This window comes from Salvelinus sp. IW2-2015, unplaced genomic scaffold (genome assembly GCF_002910315.2).
Source record: "Salvelinus sp. IW2-2015 unplaced genomic scaffold, ASM291031v2 Un_scaffold2273, whole genome shotgun sequence".
NCBI lineage: Eukaryota > Metazoa > Chordata > Actinopteri > Salmoniformes > Salmonidae > Salvelinus > Salvelinus sp. IW2-2015.
The window spans coordinates 63,563-87,906 of record NW_019943600.1 but is presented as its reverse complement, the minus strand read 5'-3'; the positions used below and the strand labels follow the sequence as shown (position 1 = coordinate 87,906).

The 24,344-nt window shown below is 44.7% G+C and overlaps 2 protein-coding genes and 1 pseudogene across 2 annotated transcripts in view; 1 reads left to right on the top strand and 2 right to left on the bottom strand.

Annotated features, from left to right (window-relative positions):
- LOC112073475 (tyrosine-protein phosphatase non-receptor type 23-like) overlaps positions 1–6,177 on the top strand; it is a 6,830-nt gene extending 653 nt beyond the window's left edge. Inside the window, exons 2-5 of the mRNA XM_024140761.1 lie at positions 3,644–3,782; positions 3,926–4,082; positions 4,247–4,806; positions 5,063–6,177. Coding sequence (XP_023996529.1) covers positions 3,644–3,782; positions 3,926–4,082; positions 4,247–4,806; positions 5,063–5,093 — 887 coding nt within the window. The 3' untranslated portion in view covers positions 5,094–6,177. The remainder of the gene's footprint in view (positions 1–3,643; positions 3,783–3,925; positions 4,083–4,246; positions 4,807–5,062) is intronic.
- Positions 6,178–18,167: 11,990 nt separating this feature from the next.
- On the bottom strand, positions 18,168–20,380 carry LOC112073479 (G-protein coupled receptor 151-like). Its single transcript, XM_024140765.2, has one exon. The coding sequence runs from the start codon at positions 20,093–20,095 to the stop codon at positions 18,731–18,733; it is 1,365 nt and encodes a 454-aa protein (XP_023996533.1). The 5' UTR covers positions 20,096–20,380; the 3' UTR covers positions 18,168–18,730.
- A 3,227-nt stretch (positions 20,381–23,607) lies between these two features.
- Positions 23,608–24,344, bottom strand: part of LOC112073472 (serine/threonine-protein phosphatase 2A 55 kDa regulatory subunit B beta isoform-like) — a 23,399-nt pseudogene continuing 22,662 nt past the window's right edge.

Genomic DNA, 24,344 nt, shown 5'->3' with positions numbered 1-24,344 from the left:
TCTCTCTCTCTCTTCTCTCTCACTCTCTCTCTCTTCTCTCTCTCTCTCTTCCTCTCCTCTCTCTCTCTCTCTCCTCCTCTCTCTCTCTCTCTCCTCTCTCTCTCTTCTTCTCCTCTCTCTTCTCTCTCTCTCTCTCTTTCTCTCTCTCTCTTTCTTCTTTCTCTTTCTCTTTCTCTAGCTGTGTAACAACAATCACCACTGCCACTTGTGACTCAGGCTGGGGCCCCTCCCCTGTGTGACCAGGAAGGGGACAGGAGGGGACAGGAGGGAGTGTCGACAGTGGCCCTGTCATTAACCACAGTATGTTATCAATCAACCAACGAGTCACTCAAATAATGATTCAGTCGGTCAGTCAATTAAATCTAATACAGTGGCAAGAAAAAGTATGTGAACCCTTTGGATTTCTGCTTAATTTGGTCATAAAATGTGATCTGATCTTCTTCTAAGTCACAACAATAGACACAGTCTGCTWAAACTAATAACACACAAACAATTTTACGTTTTCATGTCTTTATTGAACACACCGTGTAAACATTCGCAGTGCATAGTGAGAAAAGTAAGTGAACCCTTGGATTTAATATCTGGTTGACCCTCCTTTGGCAGCAATAACTTCAACCAAATGTTTTCTGTCTTGCGGATCAGACCTGCACAATATTGCTGAACTGTTTCAGTTCAGCAATATTCTTGGGATCTCTGGTGTGAACCGGAGCATCTCAATCGGCAGCATCAATCGGGTTGAGGTCAGGACTCTGACTGGGCCACTCCAGACGGCGTATTTTCTTCTGAAGCCATTCTGTTGTTGATTTACGTCTGTGTTTTGGGTCGTTGTCCTGCATCACCAAACTTCTGTTGAGCTTAAATTGACGGACAGATAGCCCTACATTCTCCTGCAAAATGTCTAGATAAACTTGGGAATTGATTTTTCTGTCGATGATAGCAAGCTGTCCAGGCCCTGAGGCAGCAAAGCAGCCCCAAACCATGATGCTCCCTCCACCATACTTTACAGTTGGGATGAGGTTTTGATGTTGGTGTTTTTTTCTCCACACATAATGTTGTGTGTTCCTTCCAAACAACTCAACTGTAGTTTCATCTGTCCACAGAATATTTTGCCAGCAGCGCTGTGGAACACCCAGGTGCTCTTTTACAAACTTCAGACGTGCAGTAATGTTTGTTTTGGACAGAAGTGGCTTCTTCTGTGGTGTCCTCCCATGAACACCATTCTTGTTTAGTGTTTTACGTATCGTAGACTCGTTAACAGAGATGTTACCATGTTCCAGAGATTTCTGTAAGTCTTTAGCTGACACACTAGGATTCTTCTTAACCTCATGGAGCATTCTGCGCTGTGCTCTTGCAGTCATCTTTGCAGGACGGCCACTCCTAGGAGAGTAGCAACAGTGCTGAACTTTCTCCATTTATAGACTATTTGTCTTACTGTGGACTGATGAACATCAAGGCTTTTAGAGATACTTTTGTAACCCTTTCTAGCTTTATGCAAGTCAACAAGTCTTAATCTTAGGTCTTCTGAGATCTCTTATGTTGGAGGCATGGTTCACATCAGGCAATGCTTCTTGTAAATAGTCAACTCAAATTTTGTGAGTGTTTATTACAAGGCAGCTCTAACCAACATCTCCAACCTCGTCTCACTGATTGGACTCCAGGTTAGCTGATTCCTGAATCCAATTTTCTTTTGGAGAAGTCATTAGTCTGGGGGTTCACATACTTTTTCCAACCTGCACTGTGAATGTTTAAATTATGTATTCAATATAGACAAGAAAAATACAATAATTTGTGTGTTATTAGTTTAAGCACACTGTGTTTGTCTATTGTTGTGCCTTAGATGAAGATCAGATCAAATTTTATGGACAATTTATGCAGAAATCGAGTTCATTCCAAAGGGTTCACAGCCTTTTTTTTGCCYCTGTAACTGATGTGGTGTTGCATAAGACTACTAGGTTAAACAACATGTACAGTGGGCTCCAAAATGACTGGCACCCCTGACTGGCAATGCACAAACAATGCTTAAACAAATATAAACAATATKATTATAGAGATAAACTCAAAATACCAACATGTGAGAAATACTGTACTTTATTCATGTTTCAATGGAACCAACCAAAATAATTTATTGATTTAATTAAAAATCAATGTCCTCCAAATCAAGGTTTCACAATTAATGGCACCCTTAAAGATTATTGTAAATAACATCAACCAAAATTAAACCAGAAATTAAATTCCACTTATTTAAGTTTTAAGGAACTATATTGAGCCATTACATCAATTCCTGTTTCACTAGGGTATAAAAATGTGGTAACACACATGCAATATCCCTTTGTCATCCAAAAAACAATAGAACTAGCAGTTCAAAAGAGACAGATGGTCATAGACCTTCATAAATCTGGTAATGGCTACAAGAAGATCCACAAACGATTGAATATACCACTGAGCACTGTCAGGGCAATTATTTAAAAAATCTAAAGATATGGAACAGTTGAAAACCTCACGGGTAGAGGACGCAAATGTATTTTGCCCCCCAGGATAGGGAGGAGGATGGTGAGAGAAGCAACAAAATCCCCAAGAAACACTGTGAAAGAATTGAAGGCCTTGGTGGCGTCTTGGGGTCACCAGGTTTCAAAAAGCACCATCAGACGCCACCTCCACATCCACAGGCTCTTTGGAAGGGTTGCCAGAAGAAAGCCCTTTCTGACCCCAAGACACAGACGCAAGCGCTTGGAGTTTGCCAAACGTCATTTAAATTATGACTGGAAGAAGGTGCTCTGGTCAGATGAGACCAAAATGAAAGTTTTGGTCAGATACAGCATCGGCATGTTTGGCGTCGAAACAGAAAAGCATACAAGGAGAGGCACCTCATACCCACGGTGAAATATGGAGGGGGGTCAGTGATGTTTTGGGGCTGTTTTAATTCCAGAGGTCCAGGGGCACTGGTTAAGATTGATGGCATAATGAATTCTACCAAGTATCAGGCAATTTTGGATGACAATCTGGTTGCCTCTGCCAGAAGGCTGGGCTCGGCCTTATGTGGACTTTCCAACAAGACAATAACCCAAAACAGACCTCAATATCCACACAGAAATGGTTCRGTGACAACAAAATCAATGTTCTGCCATGGCRATCTCAGTCGCCGGACCTCAATCCAATCAAAAACCTGTGGGCTGAGTTGAAGAGGGCAGTTGATAAGCGCAAACCCAAGAATGTGAAGGWTCTTGAAAGGATCTGCATAGAGGAATGGTCCAAAATCCCTCCAAATGTGTTCCTTAACCTTGTCAAACATTACAGGAAAAGACTCCATGCTGTTATCCTTGCCAGAGGTGGTTGCACTAAGTACTAAATGAGGAGTGCCAATAATTATGAAACCTTGAATTTGGTTAAATTTATTTTGTATTAAATAATTGTATGATTTTGGTGGGTTCCATTGAAACATTAACAAAGTACAGTATTTGTCACATGTTGGTATTTTGAGTTTATCTGTATAATTATATTGTTTATATTTTTTTAAGTATTGTTTGTGCATTGCCAGTCAGGGATGCCAGTAATTTTGGAGCCCACTATATTTGATTGTTTGTTTTCAAGTCATATCTTACAGGTTTGCTCTGACCTCCGTTGTTTATGCTATTTGTGTTTATAGGCAGTACACGTCCTGTCCTGTTGCTCCTCCCCTTGGTTKTCTTTGTCCTATTGGCTGCTGTGGGACTGTGGTGCTGCTACAGCCATAAACTACATAAAAACTTTCCTCTCAAGAACTCGGTCCCACCACCCAAGACAATGTGTGTAACTCAGTCTTTCTGTTGGATTTTTCATATTTTATTCAAGGCAAATATGCAACATAGACATTGCACAGTAAACAACATCTCAAATTGAACTTCAAGAATGAAAAGCACTGTGTTTGACTCCTTAGTTGTCCTGCCAGTTGTTCAGTCCCTGCTGAAGCCAAACATCTACAAGCCAACAGTCTTGCCAACGGTCACCTTGCCAACAGTCTTGCCAACGGTCACCTTGCCAACAGTCTTGCCAACAGCCATGCCAACCCTACCTTCCTACTGAAGAGACAGGGCTCAGACAGGCTGGTGAGGGGATCTGTTCATTCACCTGTTACACCACAGTACTTTGTATGTACAGTGCAGTACAGTCAATGCTAAAAAAAAGGGTACTCTTGACAGGTAAATAACAAAATAATACTTGTAAATGTTCTGACAGTAATGCTGTGAGTGATTATGTTTGCCCTCCACAGAGTCAGTCCACACCTTGCCCCAGCCTCTCCACCAGGCACGCTGTCTTCTGTCCCACAGTTAAACCCCCTCCCATACCTGCTTACATAGCCCAGCAGAGACAGGCTCTATCCCAGCCCCAGCCCCAACCATCCCTCCAGCCCCAGCCCCAACCCTCTGTCCATCCCCAGCCTCAACCCTCTGTCCAGCCCAAGCACCAACCATCCCTCCAGCCCAAGCTCCAACCATCCCTCCAGCCCAAGCCCCAACCCTCTCTCCAGCCCCAGCCTCAACCCTCCCCCCAGCCCCAGCCCTCTCTCCAGCCTCTGCCGCAGCCCAAGCCTAAACCTCCTCCCATCCCCAGCCACCTAGCCCAGCAGAAAGGATCCCTCCAGCCCCTTCATCCAGCCATCCTGCCCCCCAGCCCCCAGTCCTTCCCCTCAACACCTCACACAAACAGACCTGACCCCCCCAACAGACCCCCACCCCCCTGCCCGCTCTCCAAACCCCAAATATCATCAGATGTGTTACAGAGAGGAAAGTTCAATCTGGCGCCACCTGGTGGACAGAAGAAACCCAGCAGGTAAGCGCAGAACCTCAAGAACATTTACATTTACATTTAAGTCATTTAGCAGACGCTCTTATCCAGAGCGACTTACAAATTGACATCAACGTTTTTTGTTAGCATGTGTCCCTAATGGAACCCCTATTCCTTTATAGTGCACTAGTTGTGACTCTATTTTCTGTTCTAGATTCCAAAGCAACAGAAAATGTAGGGTTAATTATCAACAGATCTGTTATTTTCACTTTATTTCATGACGTTCCACTTTCTTTTCTAGATCCCAAAACATGATCTCAGGGAGGAGATGAGGACCAACACTGGACCACTGAGCTCAGTGAGATTACTGGACATCTAACTGGGTATCTCTTCTCTCTCTGTGAGCTGGATGTTTTTCCACCTGTGTCCAAAGAAGACCATCAGCCTTTATGAAGAACATGACACTGTGGGAAAGGAGAGAGGAGGGCCACAGCTGGACACACAGGGTCTCAGTCCAAAATGGCAACCTAAAAGTAGTGCACTATATAGGGAATATGGTTCCGTTTCAGATCTGTCCAGGGAAGCCTCCTCTGTTGGCCCCGCTCAGTGTTTTTATTTCATTCCAACAACGAAGACAAAGGAGTTGCCTGAAACATCTCTGGCTACWAGYCTAGCTGCCAGGCTTGCCTTACCTCTTGAAACCAGGTGTCCTGTATACTTGTAATATTTAAGACTGGACTTTATCGACTGATTTAGTTCTTGTGAATGCTACCTTAAACCATGGGTTAACAGTATCATGTATTGATATGCTGTTTCAGGTGTATTTTGCAAAGCTTCAGAGCAAAGAAACTGGTGTTTAAAGTCAATGTACTGTATATGGTTTCTACAGGAGAATGAGTCTGAAGCGAACATCTTATATTACGACAATGCCACGCACAGAATCATGCTTAATGCTTCTAGTATGTGAATAAACGATAGGCTGGAATTATAAGGACACAGACATGCATGTTGTTATTGCAACATGTGTATGCCTAAGACGAGTGACATCTGAAATGMTGCAGTAACTATTAGAAAATGATATATTGTTTTGGTATGACTTTGTGTTTTTTTWATGTTTTGTATATTGTACTGTTCTTGTTGTGTTGGGTGCTAAATTCAGGTCTTCTGACTGAATGAATGTAGATTTGTACACCTTGAAGGTTAATTGTTCCTGTATAACTACATGCAAGTATGTTATCTTTTGAAGTGTGATGCATAGGACAGCAGAATCAACCCAGTTATAGTCAGGCCCCTAAAATCTATGTATATAAAATAATCTGGTTTTCTTTGATTTATTGTTGAAATTTACCATCTACCATCGGACCTATGCAAACAGTGTGCCTTCAGTTTGATTTTAAATAAACTGTTTAAAAACAGGATTACGAGAAGAGAATTCTGATCTACAGTACACTATCTCTACATGTTGCCTTTTCCACTTGGTGAGAAACTACAGTAGTTAGAAATGGAATGAGAAGTGTCCTAGAATGACCTATAGATTACAGTAGTGTCCTAGAATGACCTATTGGTTGCAGTAGTGTCCTAGAATGATCTATAGATTGCAGTAGTGTCCTAGAATGATCTATAGATTGCAGTAGTGTCCTACAATGACCTATAGATTGCAGTAGTGTCCTAGAATGATCTATAGATTGCAGTAGTGTCCTAGAATGATCTATAGATGGCAGTCCTGTCGTACATAAACTGCCTTTAGTTTCATCAGATCACTTCTCTCTACTGGCATGAATTAGCATTACATTGAAAACATAATAAATATTGTTCTAGTGGTGGTAGTAGCTATAGGGCCTAGATTCGTAGCGCGGAAGATCCACACTATAGCGCGACTGATAATTAAAGGCAATGTTCCCACGTTTGCAGAGACTGCATTCACGTTAAACGCTGCATATGTTGACTCAATCGAAATTACCTTTAAATTGAAATCACGCTATAACGCAGGATCTTCCTTGCTACGGATTAAATCTAGCACAGGAGGTTGGTAGCATCTTAATTGGGGAGGATGAGCTCAGAAGACATATCATAACTACCAGCTGCTGTTGTTGTTGACTACTATAATATACCAGCCAGAATACTCATCTCCATCGATCAGAAACAGCTGACTCCTCTCATCTCCATCGATCAGAAACAGCTGACTCCTCTCATCTCCATCGATCAGAAACAGCTGACTTCTCTCATTCTCCATCGATCAGAAACAAGCTGACTCCTCTCATCTCCATCGATCAGCAACAGCTGACTCCTTCACTCCATCGATCAGAAAACAGCTGACTCCTCTCACTCCATCGATCAGAAAACAGGCTGACTCCTCTCATCTCCATCGATCGAAACAGCTACTCCTCTTCTCTCCATCGATCAGAAACAGCTGACTCCTCTCACTCCATCGATCAGAAACAGCTGACTCCTCTCATCTCCATCGATCAGAACAGCTACTCCTCTCACTCCATCATCAGAAAACAGCTGACTCCTCTCATCTCCATCGATCAGACAGCTGACTCCTCTCACTCCATGATCAGAACAGCTGACTCCTCTCATCTCCATCGATCGAAAACAGCTGACTCCTCTCATCTCCATCGATCAGAAACAGCTGACTCCTCTCAACTCCATCGATCAGAAACAGCTGACTCCTCTCAACTCCATCGATCAGAAACAGCTGACTCCTCTCATCTCCATCGATCAGAAACAGCTGACTCCTCTCACTCCATCGATCAGAAACAGCTGACTCCTCTCAATCTCCATCGATCAGAAACAGCTGACTCCTCTCATCTCCATCGATCAGAAACAGCTGACTCCTCTCACTCCATCGATCAGAAACAGCTGACTCCTCTCACTCCATCGATCAGAAACAGCTGACTCCTCTCATCTCCATCGATCAGAACAAGCACGATGCACGTCCTCTCATCTCCATCGATCAGAAACAGCTGACTCCTCTCATCTCATCGATCAGAAACAGCTGACTCCTCTCATCTCCATCGATCAGAAACAGCTGACTCCTCTCATCTCCATCGATCAGAAACAGCTGACTCCTCTCATCTCATCGATCAGAAAACAGCGACTCCTCTCAACTCCATCGATCAGAAACAGCTGACTCCTCTCATCTCCATCGATCAGAAACAGCTGACTCCTCTCACTCCATCGATCAAGAAACAGCTGACTCCTCTCATCTCCATCGATCAAGAACAGCTGATCTCTCATCTCCATCGATCAGAACAGTCTGACTCCTCTCATCTCCATCGATCAGAAGCAGCTGACTCCTCTCAACTCCAATCGATCAGAAACAGCTGAACTCCTCTCATCTTCCATCGATCAGAAACGCTGACTCCTCTCATCTCCATCGATCAGAAACAGCTGACTCCTCTCATCTCCATCGAATCAGAAACAGCTGACTCTCTCACTCCATCGATCAGAAACAGCTGATCTCCTCTCAACTCCATCGATCAGAAGCAGCTGACTCCTTCTCAACTCCATTGATTGTCTTGTTGCTTTACGACCTCACTTACCAATTAGTCAATGTTACAGAAACTTCACTGTAAAAGCTATATACTTGAAGGGATTTATTTTGACCGCTGATTTATTTTGACAATGTGGCTTTTAAAGGCAAATGTTCCATCGTCTGCGGAGATCGCATTCACAGTAATCGCTGCAATGTCGGCTCAATCAGAAATTGTCTTTAAAAGCTGCATTGTCGACAACCCGAGATCAGATTGAATCCCAGCGTAACTCCGTGGTTTTTGATAAACAAAACAAATGTTTTCAGCAAATGTTTATTTTCTTTTAATGATTGATTTTGAATCGATGGATAAAGCAGAGAGTTAAAAAAGATACCCCCTGTAAGTTCACAACGAGGGCCTGAAAGGTTTCTGTCCTTTGGCTTTTCACTGAGATGAAAGGCAGATTTACTCCAATCAAAATACCCAAAGCATCAAGGCTGACCCCCCTTACCCCCACCACACAAACACACACACACACCACACACACACACAACACACACACACACACACACACACACAACACACACACACACACACACACACACACACACACACACACACACAACACACCACACACACCACACACAACATATATAACACACACACACACATATACACACACTCACACACACACACAAACACACACAGTATGTACTATGAGGTTGTGGATGTCTTCATAGAGGGAGGTTTGAGGTGAAGGGGGGGTGATATGGGTGACGTAAGTGTAAGGTAGGGGTGCAGGGGGAGACGTTTGTTTATCTTAATTACCCTCCTTCCTGCACTGTGAGCTAATTATCGGGAGCATGTTGTGAGCTGCACAGCGAACCCTGTGGCGCGTCATCCATTAGAGATGATTGACTGTGGGATGAAACGCGCGCCGGTGACATCCCCGACTTCCCGCACACAGTGGGGGAGATAGAGAGGGAGGGGGAGGGGGGAAGGGTTGAGGGTCACAGTGATGAGCTCACCTGCTGACACCTCTACCAGCATGATCCCTGGTAGTTTAATTAGCTAATCAAGCCTGGGTTCGTTTCTCCTGTAAATGCAGATGATTTTCTCTCACTCTATCCATCCATCCTTTTCCCTCTGTCTGAAACTCTCTCTCTCTCACGTCTTTCTGTGTCAGTCCCTGCTTTCTCTGTGTTATAAAACCTCTCTCCATCTCATGCACTGCTATTACAGGTGACAGTGAGAGGGGGATACCTAGTCAGTTGTCCAACTGAATGTATTCAACTGAAATGTGTCTTTGGCATTTAACCCAACCCCTCTGAATCAGTCAGGCATTTCAGATGACAACATTTTTTTAAATGTAACCTTTATTTAAGTAGGCAAGTCAGTTAAGAACAAATTCTTATTTACAATGACAGCCTACACCAGCCAAACCCGGACGACGCTCGGCCAATTGTGCGCCGCCATATGGGACTCCCAATCACGGCCGGTTGATACAGCCTGGAATCAAACCAGGGTGTCTGTAGTGACGCCTCAAGCACTGAGATGCAGTGCCTTAGACCGCTGCGCCACTCGGGAGCCCAGGTCATCATAAAGGACTATTGGAATTTTGCTATTTTAATTCAATGATGTTTGTCACTGTCTCTAATGTTATGCAAACAGGATCAACATCACACTTCAGTTGAGTGCTATAGTTCCCTCATAGGCTTCCATCACAGAGTACAGCTCCATGCAACACCTAGCCCAGGGGCCAGTGATACGGTATTGGACCTAGCCTAGCGATAGCCCAGGGGCCAGTGATATGGTATTGAACCTAGCCTAGCGATAGCCCAGGGGCCATTGGTATGGTATTGGACCTAGCCTAGCGATAGCCCATGGGCCAGTGGTATGGTATTGAACCTAGCTTTGCGATTTTCCAGGGGCCAGTGGTATGGTATTGGACCTAGCCTAGCGATATCCCAGGGGCCAGTGTTATGATATTGGACCTAGCCTAGTGATAGCCCAGGGGCCAGTGGTATGGTATTGAACCTAGCCTAGCGATAGCCCAGGGGCCAGTGGTATGGTATTGAACCTAGCCTAGTGATAGCCCAGGGGCCAGTGGTACGGTATTGAACCTAGCCTAGCGATAGCCCAGGGGCCAGTGGTATGGTATTGGACCTAGCCTAGTGATAGCCCAGGGGCCAGTGGTACGGTATTGAACCTAGCCTAGTGATAGCCCAGGGGCTAGTGGAATGGAGGGTTAAGTGTGTTAGACTAGTGTTAGCCCTAGGGCTAGTGGAAAGGAGGGTTAGATATGTTACGTGTTCCTGTGATTGAGGTTGGTGCCTCTGGATGAGAAAGGTCACCATCAATGATAAATGAGAGAGAAAGGTCTTCGGGAGAAAGGGAGCGGGGAGAAAGGAAGAGAGGGAGGGAATAAGAGAGAGAGGCTCCGGGAGGCTGGGAGTGAGACCAACTCCTCTCCCTCCACTTTCCCTCTCAACTAATCTCTTCCCTCTACTCCCCTGTTCCTCCTCTTCTCCTATTCCCTAATCATCTCCCTCCTGGGTAGCTAGGTACCCACTACATAGCTGGGTAGCTGGGTCCCCACTACATAGCTGGGTAGCTGGGTCCCCACTACATAGCTGGGTAGCTGGGTCCCCAATATAACGCTGGGTAGCTGGGTCCCCACTACATAGCTGGGTAGCTGGGTCCCCACTAAATAGCTGGGTAGCTGGGTCCCCAATACATAGCTGGGTAGCTAGGTCCACACTACATAGCTGAGTAGCTGGGTCCCCAATACATAGCTGGGTAGCTGGGTCCCCACTAAATAGCTGAGTAGCTGGGTCCCAACTACATAGTTGAGGAGCTAGGTCCCCACTACATAGCTGGAGGTCACTACATAGTTGAGGAGCTAGGTCCCCACTACATAGCTGGGTAGCTGGGTCCCCACTACATAGTTGAGGAGCTAGGTCCCCACCTACATAGCTGGGTAGCTGGGTCCCCACTACATAGTTTGCAGGAGCTAGGTCCCCACTACATAGCTGGGTAGGCTAGGTCCCCACTACATAGCTGGGTAGCTAGGTCCCCACTACATAGCTGGGGTAGCTAGGTCCACACTACATAGCTGGGTAGCTGGGTCCCCACTACATACGTGCTAGGCCAACTACCCACTACATAGCTGGGTAGCTAGGTCCACTCTACATAGCTGGGTAGCTAGGTCCACATTACATAGCTGGGTAGCTAGGTCCACACTACATAGCAGGGTAGCTAAGTCACCACTACATAGCTGGGTAGCTAGGTCTCCCCTACATAGCTGGGTAGCTAGGTCCCCACTACATAACAGGGTAGCTAGGTCCCCCCTACATAACAGGGTAGCTAGGTCCCCACTACATAGTGAGTCCACACAAATCGGTGGTCATTAAGGACAGGATCATATCATCACATTAGCAGTACTCAGATATGTGAGTTCAAAGCCAAGCGTGACCTTTAGCAGTAATTAGCACCCTCACATACTACCCTTTCTTTTGTTGTGTGGTATTTTCACAAGTATGTGACGAATTTTCAAAACTCTTAGTACAAAACTCCTTACTGGTAACATTTGTTATGCAGCCATTCTTTTACCACACAACCAATGATCCAAAATATAAGTTTAACGTGAAATATAATGAATACATTGGTTTAATCACCAAAACACAACATAATGATATATTCTCAATTTAGGTAAATAAACAAGCAGTTATTCCAATAGCAAAATAATGCAAGATACATGTTAAAAAATTGCCCAATGAATATATGCTACACATGTAAATATATGTAAATTGCAGTACACTTGCACTACCCATTACAATTGTCTGAACATCAAATATACATAATTTCTATCTGTTTGTCGCAAAAAATAAATATATTGTTCAGATATCATTATAACAGAGGTGTACTCTAATCAAATGGAACAAATGACAGAAACATAACATTTATCAGGCACTAGTTTGCATCAAGCCTGTCTTGAGAATTTGCCCATAGGTTCTCATAAAAATCACAGTAAATGTCCTCATTGTTCATGCACCTGGGGAAAACCCTTTTGGCATGGTGAATCCAAGCCTGACATAGACTACCGTTCAAAAGTTTGGTGTGACTTAGAAATGTCCTTGTTTTTGAAAAAAAAAAAAAAATCCATTAAAATAACATCAAATTGATCAGAAATACAGTGTAGACATTGTTAATGTTGTAAATGACTATTGTAGCTGGAAACGGCAGATCTTCTTTGGAATATCTACATAGAGAGGCGTACAGAGGCCCATTATCAGCAACCATCACTCCTGTGTTCCAATGGCACGTTGTGTTAGCTAATCCAGGTTTATAATTTTAAAAGGCTAATTGATCATTAGAAAACCCTTTTGCAATTACGTTAGCACAGCTGTAAACTGTTGTACTGATTAAAGAAGCAATAAAACTGGCCTTCTTTAGACTAGTTGAGTATCTGGAGCATCAGCATTTGTGGGTTCGATTACAGGCTCAAAATGGCCAGAAACAAAGACCTTTCTTTTGAAATTCGTCAGTCTCTTCTTGTTCTGAGAAATGAAGGCTATTCCATGCGAGAAATTGCCAAGAAACTGAAGATCTCGTACAACGCTGTGTACTACTCCCTTCACAGAACAGCGCAAACTGGCTCTATCCAGAATAGAAAGAGGAGTGGGAGGCCCCGGTGCGCAACTGAGCAAGAGGACAAGTACATTAGAGTGTCTAGTTTGAGAAACAGATGCCTCACAGGTCCTCAACTGGCAGCTTCATTAAATAGTACCCGCAAAACACCAGTCTCAACATCAACAGTGAAGAGGCGACTTCGAGATGCTGGCCTTCCAGGCTTTTCACTAGATGTTGGAACAGTGCTGTGGAGTCGCTTCCATTTAGCCACATGAGCATTAGTGAGGTCGGGCACTGATGTTGGGCAATTAGGCCTGGCTCTCAATCTGCGTTTCAATTCATAAAAAAAGGTGTTAGGTGGGGTTGAGGTCAGGGTTCTGTGCAGGCCAATCAAGTTCTTCCACACTGTTCTCAACAAACCATTTCTGTATGTACCTCGATTTGTGCACAGGGGCATTGTCATGCTGAAACAGGAAAGCGCCTTCCCCAAACTGTTTTCACAAAGTTGGAAGCACAGAATTGTCTKGAATATCATTSTATACTGTAGCTTTAAGACTTCCCTTCACTGCAACAAAGGGGCCTAGTAATTTGAAGGAGTGTCCACATACTTTTGTATATATAGTATATATAACATTTACAGTGAGTGAAACAGTGTATGATAGTTGATCATGAAGTAGTTCAGCTGTATTGAACTACTTTTCTAAGTAACTTTAGTTAAGTCAACTATATTTTCATAGGGGTAGATTTAGCGTGGCTTAACTTCTTTCATTTTGAAGTAATTGGTAACTTGGTCAACTATTATTTCGGCGCTTCCCCAAGATAGAGTTCAGTGTGTCAAATCGGAGGGCCTGTTGTCCGGACTTCTGGCAGTCTCTATTTGGGTGCCACAGGGTTCAATTCTCGGGCCGACTCGATTCTCTGATCCACCTCTACGCAGACGACACCATTCTGTATACACCTGGCCCTTCTTTGGACACTGTGCTAACAAACCTCCAAACGAGCTTCAATGCCATACAACACTCCTTCCGTGGCCTCCAACTGCTTTTAAATGCAAGTAAAACTAAGTGCATGCTCTTCAACCGATTGCTGCCCGCACCCTCCCGATCGACTAGCATCACTAATCTGGACGGTTCTGACTTAGAATATGTGGACAACTACAAATACCTAGGTGTCTGGTTAGACTGTAAACTCTCCTTCCAGACTCATATTAAACATCTCCAATCCAAAGTTAAATCTAGAAATGGCTTCCTATTTCGCAACAAAGCCTCCTTCACTCATGCTGCCAAACATACCCTCGTAAAACTGACCATCCTACCGATCCTTGACTTCGACGATGTCATTTACAAAGTAGCCTCCAACACTCTACTCAGCAAATTGGATGCAGTATCACAGTGCCATCCATTTTGTCACCAAAGCACCATATACTAGCCACCACTGCAACCTGTATGCTCTCGTTGGCTGGCCCTCACTACATATTCGTCACCAAACCCACTGGCTTCAGGTCATCTATAAGTCTATGCTAGGTAAAGCCCCACCTTATCTCAGCTCACTGGTCACCATAGCAACACCCACCCGTAGCACGCGCTCCAGCAGGTATATTTCACTGGTCACCCCCTAAGCCAACACTTCCTTTGGCCGCCTTTCCTTCCAGTTCTTTGCTGCCAATGACTGGAACGAATTGCAAAAATCGCTGAAGCTGGAGTCTTATATCTCCCTCTCTAACTTTAAGCATCAGCTGTCAGAGCAGCTGACAGCTGATCACTGTACCTGTACACAGTACCTGTACCTGTACCTGTACACAGCCAATCTGTAAATAGCACACCCAACTACCTCATCCCCATATTATTACTTACCCTCTTGCTCTTTTGCACATCATCATCTGCACATCTATCACTCCAGTGTTAATGCTAAATTGTAATTATTTTGCCTCCATGGCCTATTTATTTCCTTTCCTCCCTACTCTTCCACATTTGCACACACTGTACATAGATTTTTTCTATTGTTTATGTTTGTTTATGTGTAACTCTGTGTTGTTGTTTTTGTCGCACTGCTTTGCTTTATCTTGGCCAGGTCGCAGTTGTAAATGAGAACTTGTCCTCAACTGGCCAAATAACCTGCTTAACACCAGGTTATAATGGCTGGCCCCTAAATGCCAACAGACAGGGGTCCATCCGGAGTGAGTGAGTGTGTGTGTGTGTGTGTGTGTGTGTGTGTGTGTGTGTGTGTGTGTGTGTGTGTGTGTGTGTGTGTGTGTGTGTGTGTGTGTGTGTGTGTGTGTGTGTGTGTGTGTGTGTGTGTGTGTGTGGTGTGTGTGTGTGTGTGTGTGTGTGTGTGTGTGTGTGTGTGTGTGTGTGGTGTGTGTGTGTGTGTGTGTGTGGTCATTAGTTCTGTAGCCAGCTGTGTTCTGTCCCAGGGTTGCTGACCCCCCCATCCACTCCATTTTCCCATGTCCATACCTCCATATCCTAGCAACATCATCCACTGACCAGTGGTTATTGTTAAGGTCATTCTGAAGAGTACTGCCTGCACTGATGTCGTGGTGTTTTTGATGGTCACACTCTTACATCCTTGGTCCAACTAATTTAATAGGACAAAACATGTAAATGTTACATAAATGAAGCACAGGATCAATATTATATATCACTTTAATGTAAACAACCTTTTTTACAAGCACATATCATTACAAAACCACTTCAAATAGGAGAATAAAACACTGATACCTGTAACAGTAACATCAAATACTGTTCAATAGCGTATGTAAATGCACTTACTGGTCCCTAAAGTCTATTTCTTTTTCTTTGTTGTTGCTGCATCAAATCATTTCAGGCGTATGTAGAGTTTATTTTGTAACTCTTTGTGGTATTTACAAAGGACATTACTGTTGCTCATTACTTCAAGGATAAGTAGAATACCTCCTATATATATATATATATACAGTGCATTCGGAAAGTATTCAGACCCCTAGACCTTTTCCACATTTTGTTACGTTACAGCCTTATTCTAAAATTGATTAAATAGTTTTTTCCCCTCATCAATCTACACACAATACTTCATAATGACAAAGCAAAAACAGGTTTGTAGAAATGTTTGCAAATGTATAAAAAAAAACGGAAATATCACATTTACATAAGTATTCAGACCCTTTACTCAGTACTTTGTTGAAGCACCTTTGGCAGTGATTACAGCCTTGAGTCTTCTTGGGTATGACGCTGCAAGCTTGGCACACTTGTATTTGGGGAGTTTCTCCCATTCTTCTCTGCAGATCCTCTCAAGCTCTGTCAGGTTGGATGGGGAGCATCACTGCACAGCTATTTTCAGGTCTCTCAAGAGATGTTTGATCAGGTTCATGTCCGGGCTCTGGCTGGGCCATTCAAGGTTATCCAGAGACCATGTCCTGAAGCCACTCCTGCATTGTCTTGGCTGTGTGCTTAGGGTCGTTGTCCTGTTGGAAGGTGAACCTTCGCCCCAGGCTCAGGTCKTGAGGTTCATCAAGGATCTCTGTAATTTGCTGCATTCATCTTTCCCTCGATCCTGACTAGTCTCCCAGTACTTGCCACTGAAAAACATCTCCACAGCATGATGCTGGAGACCTTCAATGCTGCAGACATGTTTTGGTAATCAAGATATAACCAATCAAGATGTAGAACATTTAAAAGATTATCAATCTTTTATTTTTAATACATTTGCAAAAATGTCTAAAAACGTGTTTTTTCGCTTTGTCATTATGGGGTATTGTGTGTAGATTGATGAGGATTTTMTAATATATATACAGTACCAGTCAAAAGTTTGGACACACCTACTCATTCAAGGGTTTTTCTTTATTTTTACTATTTTCTACATTGTAGAATAATAGTGAAGACATCAACACTATGAAATAACACATATGGAATCATGTAGTAATAATAAAGGTGTTAAACAAATCCAAATATATCTTAGATTTGAGATTCTTCAAATAGCCACCCTTTGCCTTGATGAAAGCTTTGCACACTCTTGGCATTCTCTCAACCAGCTTCATGAGGTAGTCGGCTGGAATGCATTTCAATTAACAGGTGTGCCTTGTTTAAAGTTAATTTGTGGAATTTCTTTCCTTCTTAATGTGTTTGAGCCAATCAGTTGTGTTGTGACAAGGTAGGGGTGGTATACAGAAGATAGCCCTATTTGGTAAAAGACCAAGTCCATATTATGGCACAGCTCAAATAAGCAAATAGAAACGACAGTCCATCATTACRTTAAGACATGAGATCAGTAAATCTGGGAAATTTCAAGAACTTTMAAAGTTTCTTCAAGTGCAGTCGCAAAAACCATCAAGTGCTATGATGAAACTGGCTCTCATGAGGACCGCCACAGGAAAGGAAGACCCAGAGATACCTCTGCTGCAGAGGATAAATTCATTAGAGTTAACTGCACCTCAGATTGCAGCCCAAATAAATGTTTCACAGAGTTCAAGCAACAGACACATCTCAACATCAACTGTTCAGAGACTGTGTGAATCAGGCCTTCATGGTCGAATTGCTGCAAAGAAACCACTACTAAAGGACACCAATAAGAAGAAGAGACTTGCTTGGGCCAAGAAACACGAGCAATGGACATTTGACCAGTGGAAATTTGTCCTTTGGTCTGATGAGTCCAAATTTGCGATTTTTGGTTCCAACCGCCGTGTCTTTGTGAGACACAGAGTAGGTGAATGGATGATCTCAGCATGTGTGGTTCCCATCGTGAACTATGAAGGAGGAGGTGTGACAGTATGGGGATGCTTTGCTGGTGACACTGTCTGTGATTTATTTAGGATTCAAGGCACACTTAACCAGCAGGCTACCACAGCATTCTGCAGCGATATGCCATCCCATCTGGTCTGCGTTTAGTGGGACTATCATTCGTTTTTCAACAGGGCAATTACCCAAAATACACCTCCAGGTTGTGTAAGGGCTATTTGACCTGGCCTCCACAATCACCCGACCTCAACCCAAATGAGATGGTTTGGGAGGAGTTGGACCGCAGAGTGAAGGAAAAGCAGCCAACAAGTGCATAGCATTTGTGTGAACTCTTTCAAGACTGTCGGAAAAGCATTCACCATGAATCTGGTTGAGAGAATGCAAAGAGTGTGCAATGCTGTCATCAAGGCAAAGGGTGGATACTTTGAAGAATCTAAAATCTGTTTTGATTTGTTTAACACTTTTTGTGTTACTACATGATTCCATATGTGTTATTTCATAGTTTTGATGTCTTCACTATTATTCTACAATGTAGAAAATAGTAAAAATAAAGAAAAACCCTTGAATGAGTAGGTGTGTCCAAATTTTTAACTGTTACTGTATTTATATATAAACACATCTACAGTGAAATATAACAAAGTATTATTTTTTACAATAGTCACTATGACAACAATAACCAATGTATCCCATCAAGCAATATCATAAACACAGTTGAATGAATACCAACCATTGTCTCCTGTGTTGACTCCTGGGTTGACCGATCTTCAGTCCAGTGAGGTATAATGAAATGTCAGTACGTTACAGCTGCTGATATAGTCACTGTGTGTGTTGTTTGAAGGTTGTTTGAACGCTGTGGAGCTAGCTGAGAGGAAGAGAGAGGGGAGGCTTACTGGCTGGTCTCGATGCTAAATAGTGTATCAGGCATCGTTTAGGCAGTGTCCAACAACTCTCAAACAACCTTTTGCTTAAAAATCACTGGTGGTGGTGGGTAACACAATTTGATCACAAAAACCACACAAGATAGACAGATACACAAAGCTCAGGGGTGAACAAGGACAGATGTAGCTGAATACTGAGTTGCCTTTTAGAACCCGTCCTGTTTGTCAGTGTGTGTATCCTCTCCTTGCTTCCTTCCCTCACTTCCTCTCTTCACTTCCTCCCCTCGGCTGGTGCTCCCTCCTGGTGCTCCCAGGGTATGGGATCATTCTCCTCTGTCATCGAGCCTGTCTCTCTCTCATGCCAGAACTGCTCCACATCCAGCAGCACGATCCCATCCCGGGGGCTCTCTCCCTCCGCATCCACCTCCTCCACCCCTCCCTGCTCCGCCTGGGGCTGGGGATCAACTCTAGTCTCCTGGCTAGGGATGGGGCCTAGGCTTCCGTCTCCTCCCTGCAGCTGGCCTGAGGTCTCCGGTCGTGGGCAAGGGGACTGGGGGGCGGTGGGAGCGTGGGGCCCGGGTTTGGGGTTTGGGTTGGACGGGGTGTGTTTACGAAGAGTAAGGCGCCTCCACAGACCCCTGTACCCCTCTGTGAACTCCTCCGACAGAGAGAGGACGATGACGGGGTTCACCAGGGAGAGAGAGAAGGTGAGGAGCAGGGCGGAGATGGAGAAGAGGAGAGGGGGAGTGAAGACAACAAAGGGTTCTTCCTCTCTCGGTCCCTGTGCCTCTCGCTCCGCGGCGTGCCGCTCCCACACCCAGACCACCCACTGCGGCAGCCACAGCATCGCCATGGCTACCGTCAGACTGAACAACATCAGCGTGAGCTTCCTGGATCTGATCTGCGTTCGGAGGTTCTGGGTCTTACTACAGCGCCGCTGGCAGCGCCCATATGCCCACCAGAAATACAGCAGGGCAAAACTCAAAGGGGCGCAGAACACACCGAGGGGGTACGCCTTGACGTAGACCGACATGAAGTCCTGCGCCTCGGGGGGAACCACCTGCACACACACCAGCCCCCGGGTCTCTCTCTGCAGTGAGGAGAACAGCCAGGTAGGGATGGGAGCGGAGCAGGCAGACAGCCAGAGGAACCACATCACCAATAGGATGGAGCGTAGACTGATGCTGACCTGTTTAGTCGGGTTAGAGACGTAACGGTAACAAGCCTTAGCCATCACCGCTACTGTAAAACTCTTTGCAACCATGCAGCTCTGCAGGAACCAATCACAGGTCTTGCACACCGCCCAGCCAAGCGTCCAGGTGGGTTTGGAGAAGGCGGCGGCTCGGAACGGGAGGGCGAACGCCAGGACAAGGCTGTCGGCAAACATCAGGTTGAGGATGAGAGCATTGATGAGGGAGAGTTTCCCACGGTGGGCGTTGGAGATCAGGATACCTATAGATGTGAGAGTACCGGCCAGCCCCAGAACACAGATCACCCCCAGAATGACAGGCACAAGGACATGCAGCTCGTCTGGATCCAGGTGCTCGTAGGAACCACGCTCTATGAACGAAGGACCAAGTCGGTCCACAGTCGAGCTATTAGCAGTGGATACGTTCACCCCTGGCAGTTTATCCATCTCAGAAGAAACAGGCGGTGGAGAGAGAAGCGCTTAGAATTGTCTTTTTGTGTAGAGAACAGTATATTGAAAGCCGACTTAATACAAGAAGGCTACACTGATGGAAATGAAAACTGCTGGAAAAATTGACTCATAAAAAAAGACTGACTACTTGAAAAAAAGTATTGCGAGAAAAAGATTTTAAAAGATTAGACAACGAACAAGTGAATGGATGAATCTCGATCTAAAACTCAACTCCTGACTGTAGCCTAATCTGCTTATCAAAAATCGATTTGCTTCCAGACACTCCTGTCCTGTCTGTTTGTCTCCTGATGGGTTTATCCGCAGTTATAAAGGCTGCAGTTTGATTGACAGTTGCCATCCCCAGCTGACTAAACTGCGCGAAACTCGCCGGGCCAATTAGAACGCTGTACCTTTTCCAACTGTAGTCAACAGGCGCTGCGCTGCACGACGTAGGGACTTAGTCCCCAGTGCATCAAATTAAACACGACTTTCTAATTTGGAGAGACAGCAGGCGAGTTTGACGCTATGAATTAATCATCTCTGTTTTGCCTCGGACTAGAAGACCAAGGGCCAGTGTGAATAATATACCCAACAGGTAATATCCATGTATAGGCCTTTACTATGTCTAAGACTATAGTTTATATAATATTTCCTCAAAATGTGTGAACACGTTATTATTTCTTCAAAATGCCTTAAACTCAGAATCATCATTTCTCTTTTGGGAATAGCCTGAAAATAAAGATTTGTGTCCCCTAAATTAGTTTAATGTGCTTTCGTTGCAACAACAAAAACATAACTTAATCTAAATGTATGTTTATCATAATGATTATTATTTACATTATAAGATAGGAGAACGTCACACGAGGAAGACCAGACATTGTTATGCCTTGCATAAAATCTTGGCTTGTCTTTTGTCCAGATGAGGGCGCTCTTCATCTTTCAAACACCACTACCACTACTTCTACACTGAACAGGTCTATGAACAGTGAACACAATGGAAAATACACCCATACATTTGTTTACTGATCTATTACAACTACAAAAAAAGACAGAAAATGCTTAAACTTGCACAAACTTTTTTATTCAAAAGAATTCCAGTAAGCGTGAGGACTGCATGGTAAATGACTTGCATTTCATTACATTCTGAGCCATACAAACTGTTTGTTTCAAAACTGAATATGTTTAGAAGACATTACTTTGTAAAGGAATCGTAGAGTTCCTCACAAATGGCACCCCATTTCCTGTAATGTGCACTGCGTTTGACCATAGTCCTATGGGCCTTGGTCAAAAGTAGTGCACTATAAAGGGAATAGGGTGCCATTTGGGATGAACAGATAGCTAAAAGTCCCTGATATCATTGAGCCCTCATCACTGGGTGTTCGGCTTGAAGACATGATACCATCCTCTCTGGTTGGACACTGCAGCTAGAAGTAGGATCAGCTTCCCCTTCCCCAATTCTAACCTTCCCTTAGAGGGAAAAACACACAACTGACCTAAGATCAGCATTTAGGGGCAACTTCATCCTACCCCTGGTTACAGAAGAGGCAGACACAGCCATGTCTGTATATCTATGGATATATCCGGAGTAGGGCCCAGAGGTGTTTCTCATGGTGTGGCCTGATTAGGGAAAACTCTAGGCCCTGGTTATGAGACACAGAACCGTCTGTCTTTTACTGTGTTATAATATGACCATAGCTGCGGGAAGTAGTTTGGTGGTGGGGGTGCTGCGATTATTATTTTTTGTGTCTTGTCTTTTAGCTGGTCATATTAATACACTGCATGGTAAGACTACTGCGGAGTGGTCAAAACAGGGACATGCATAAACATCCCATAAATTATAAATGTGCAGTCGGTTGCTAAAATAAAGTTATAAAGTAAACACGATGAATTCAAGTACTTCTAACTGGGAACTTAAATTTGCTTAGCTTTTTTCCCCTATGTTAATACTTTTGGGTAAAAAACATTCACACTTCTATTGTTTTCACCATCCTCCCATCCTCCTCATCCTCCCCACCCTCCTCATCCTCCCCACCCTCCTCATCCTCCCCCCTCCTCATTCATCCCCCCCTCATCATCCTCCCCCTCCCTCCACCCACCCCTCCCCCCCTCCCCTCCTCATCCTCCCCACTCTCCCCACCTCCGCTCTCTCATCCTCACCCACCCTCCTCATCTCTCCATCCTCCTCACTCTCCCATCCTCCCAACCCTCCTCATCCTTCCCAACCCTCCTCCATTCTCTCCATCCTCCTCATCTCCCAACCCTCCTCATCCCCCTCCTCTCATCCTCCCCCATCTCCTCATCCACCTCCCAACCCTCCTCATCCTCCTCATCCTCCCATCCCCCTCATAACCTCCTCACCTCTCATCCTCCCCACCGTCCTCATCCTCCCCACCCTCCTCACCCTCCCCCACCCCACATCAACCCTGCATAAGAAAAAATAAGGCACCACAGCTTCAAAAACAGAATCATTGACAAGAAAAATAAACTCACAGAAAAAACGACATAATTAAATAAAATAAAAACATCGATCTGGCCTCAAAGAGGCCTAATCACATCATTCACATTATTAAAGACAGTCTCATGCCAGAGACAGGCTGAAACATCCATACTGTTAGACTGTATTTGTCCCAATATCCACAGCATACTATCTAAGACATTGGTTTACGGTCAGTGTTATGCAAGTGAGGATACTGTGAGACAGACCCCCTTCAGTGCTATAATGAAGGTTCAGTTAGTTGTGTAACAGTCATGTCCATGTCCAGTGGCATCCTGTCTAAACCGGTCTAAACCTCCAGATGGGACGGGCCAGATCTGGCCTGATGGCTGGAGAGGACAGGAGGAAAGAAGGTTGGAGATACTTTTTTAGCCTCCATAAATGTCTGTGTTCTCGAAAAAGTGTCCTCTCACATCTTGTAACCGAAACAAAATGGCACCTGGTCAGATAGCGTGTTCTGCTACGTCTCAGTTCATCTCAGTTCATGTGTGACTCCAGTCAAGTCCAGTCCAGTCTTACTCTGGTTGCATCACAACCCTCCAGCGATCCTTCACGGGTCATCCAAATCAATAAATAAAACAGTTAACTGAAGGCCACGGAGAGGCTTGTACAGGCCAGAACAGACGGCTAGCTTCATTCCACTCAGGACTAGAAGAACCATCTGTCTTCATCTTTAACTTTATCCAGGCTGCACACTGCCACCTTCGGAGCGGGAATTCTCAAGTGTGTTCTACAAATTCCTATTCCGGGAATTCCAGCATCCCCTCCAGCCATATCTGACTTACAGCAACAAGGCAGGCAAGAGGAGAGGAGGAGGAACACTTAGTGAAGAGATAAACAAACTTCCATCTCTCTTTCTCTCTCGTTTCCTCCATTCCCCTCCTCATGTCTCTCTATCTCCCCTCCATTCCTCTCCTCATGTCTCTCTATCTCCCCTCCATTCCCCTCCTCTTGTCTCTCTATCTCCCCTCCATTCCTCTCCTCTTGTCTCTCTATCTGCCCACCATTCCTCTCCTCACTTGATGTCTGAGATGGAAGAGATATTTCTGAGAAAAATGAACGGGTGGAGGGGTCCTCTGGCTCCTCAAAGACTGAGGGAGGAGGAGGAGGGAGGGAGGGGAGGAGAGAGGGGGGTAGGGAAGGAGGAGGAGGAGAAATGAACAGTTACACCACAGTAAATAACAAGCTATGCATGATGAGTCTGAATTCTTCTGCCTGCTTGGTGTGTGTGTGTGGTGTGTGTCTGTGTGTGTTGTGTGTGTGTGTGTGTGGTGTTGGTTGTTGTGTGGTGTGTGTGTGTGTGTGTGTGTGTGTGTGTGTGTGTGTGTGTGTGTGTGTGGTGTGTGTGCGTGGTGTGGTGCGTGGTGGTGCGTGCTGCGTGCGTGCGTGGCGTGTGTGTTTTCCTACCCCCCTTGCTATGGTTGACAGACAGGAGAACAGCTCTGTTCAGTGTCCAGTGGGGAGTCTAACGAGGGATGAAAAACGAGGGGATAAAGGATGAGGGAGAAAAGAAAACAAATCAATGTCACGCGCGCTGGGCCTACTGGAGTCCTGCTGGATTCACAGGTGGTATTCATCACAGGGTGTGTGTGTTGTGTGTGTGTGTGTGTGTGTGTGTGTGTGTGTGTGTGTGGTGTGGTGTGTGTGTGGTGTGTGTGTGTGTGTGGTGTTGTGGTGTGTGGTGTGTGTGTGTGTGTGTGTGTGTGTTGTGTGTGTGTGTGTGTGTTGTGTGTGTGTGTGTGTGTGTGTAAG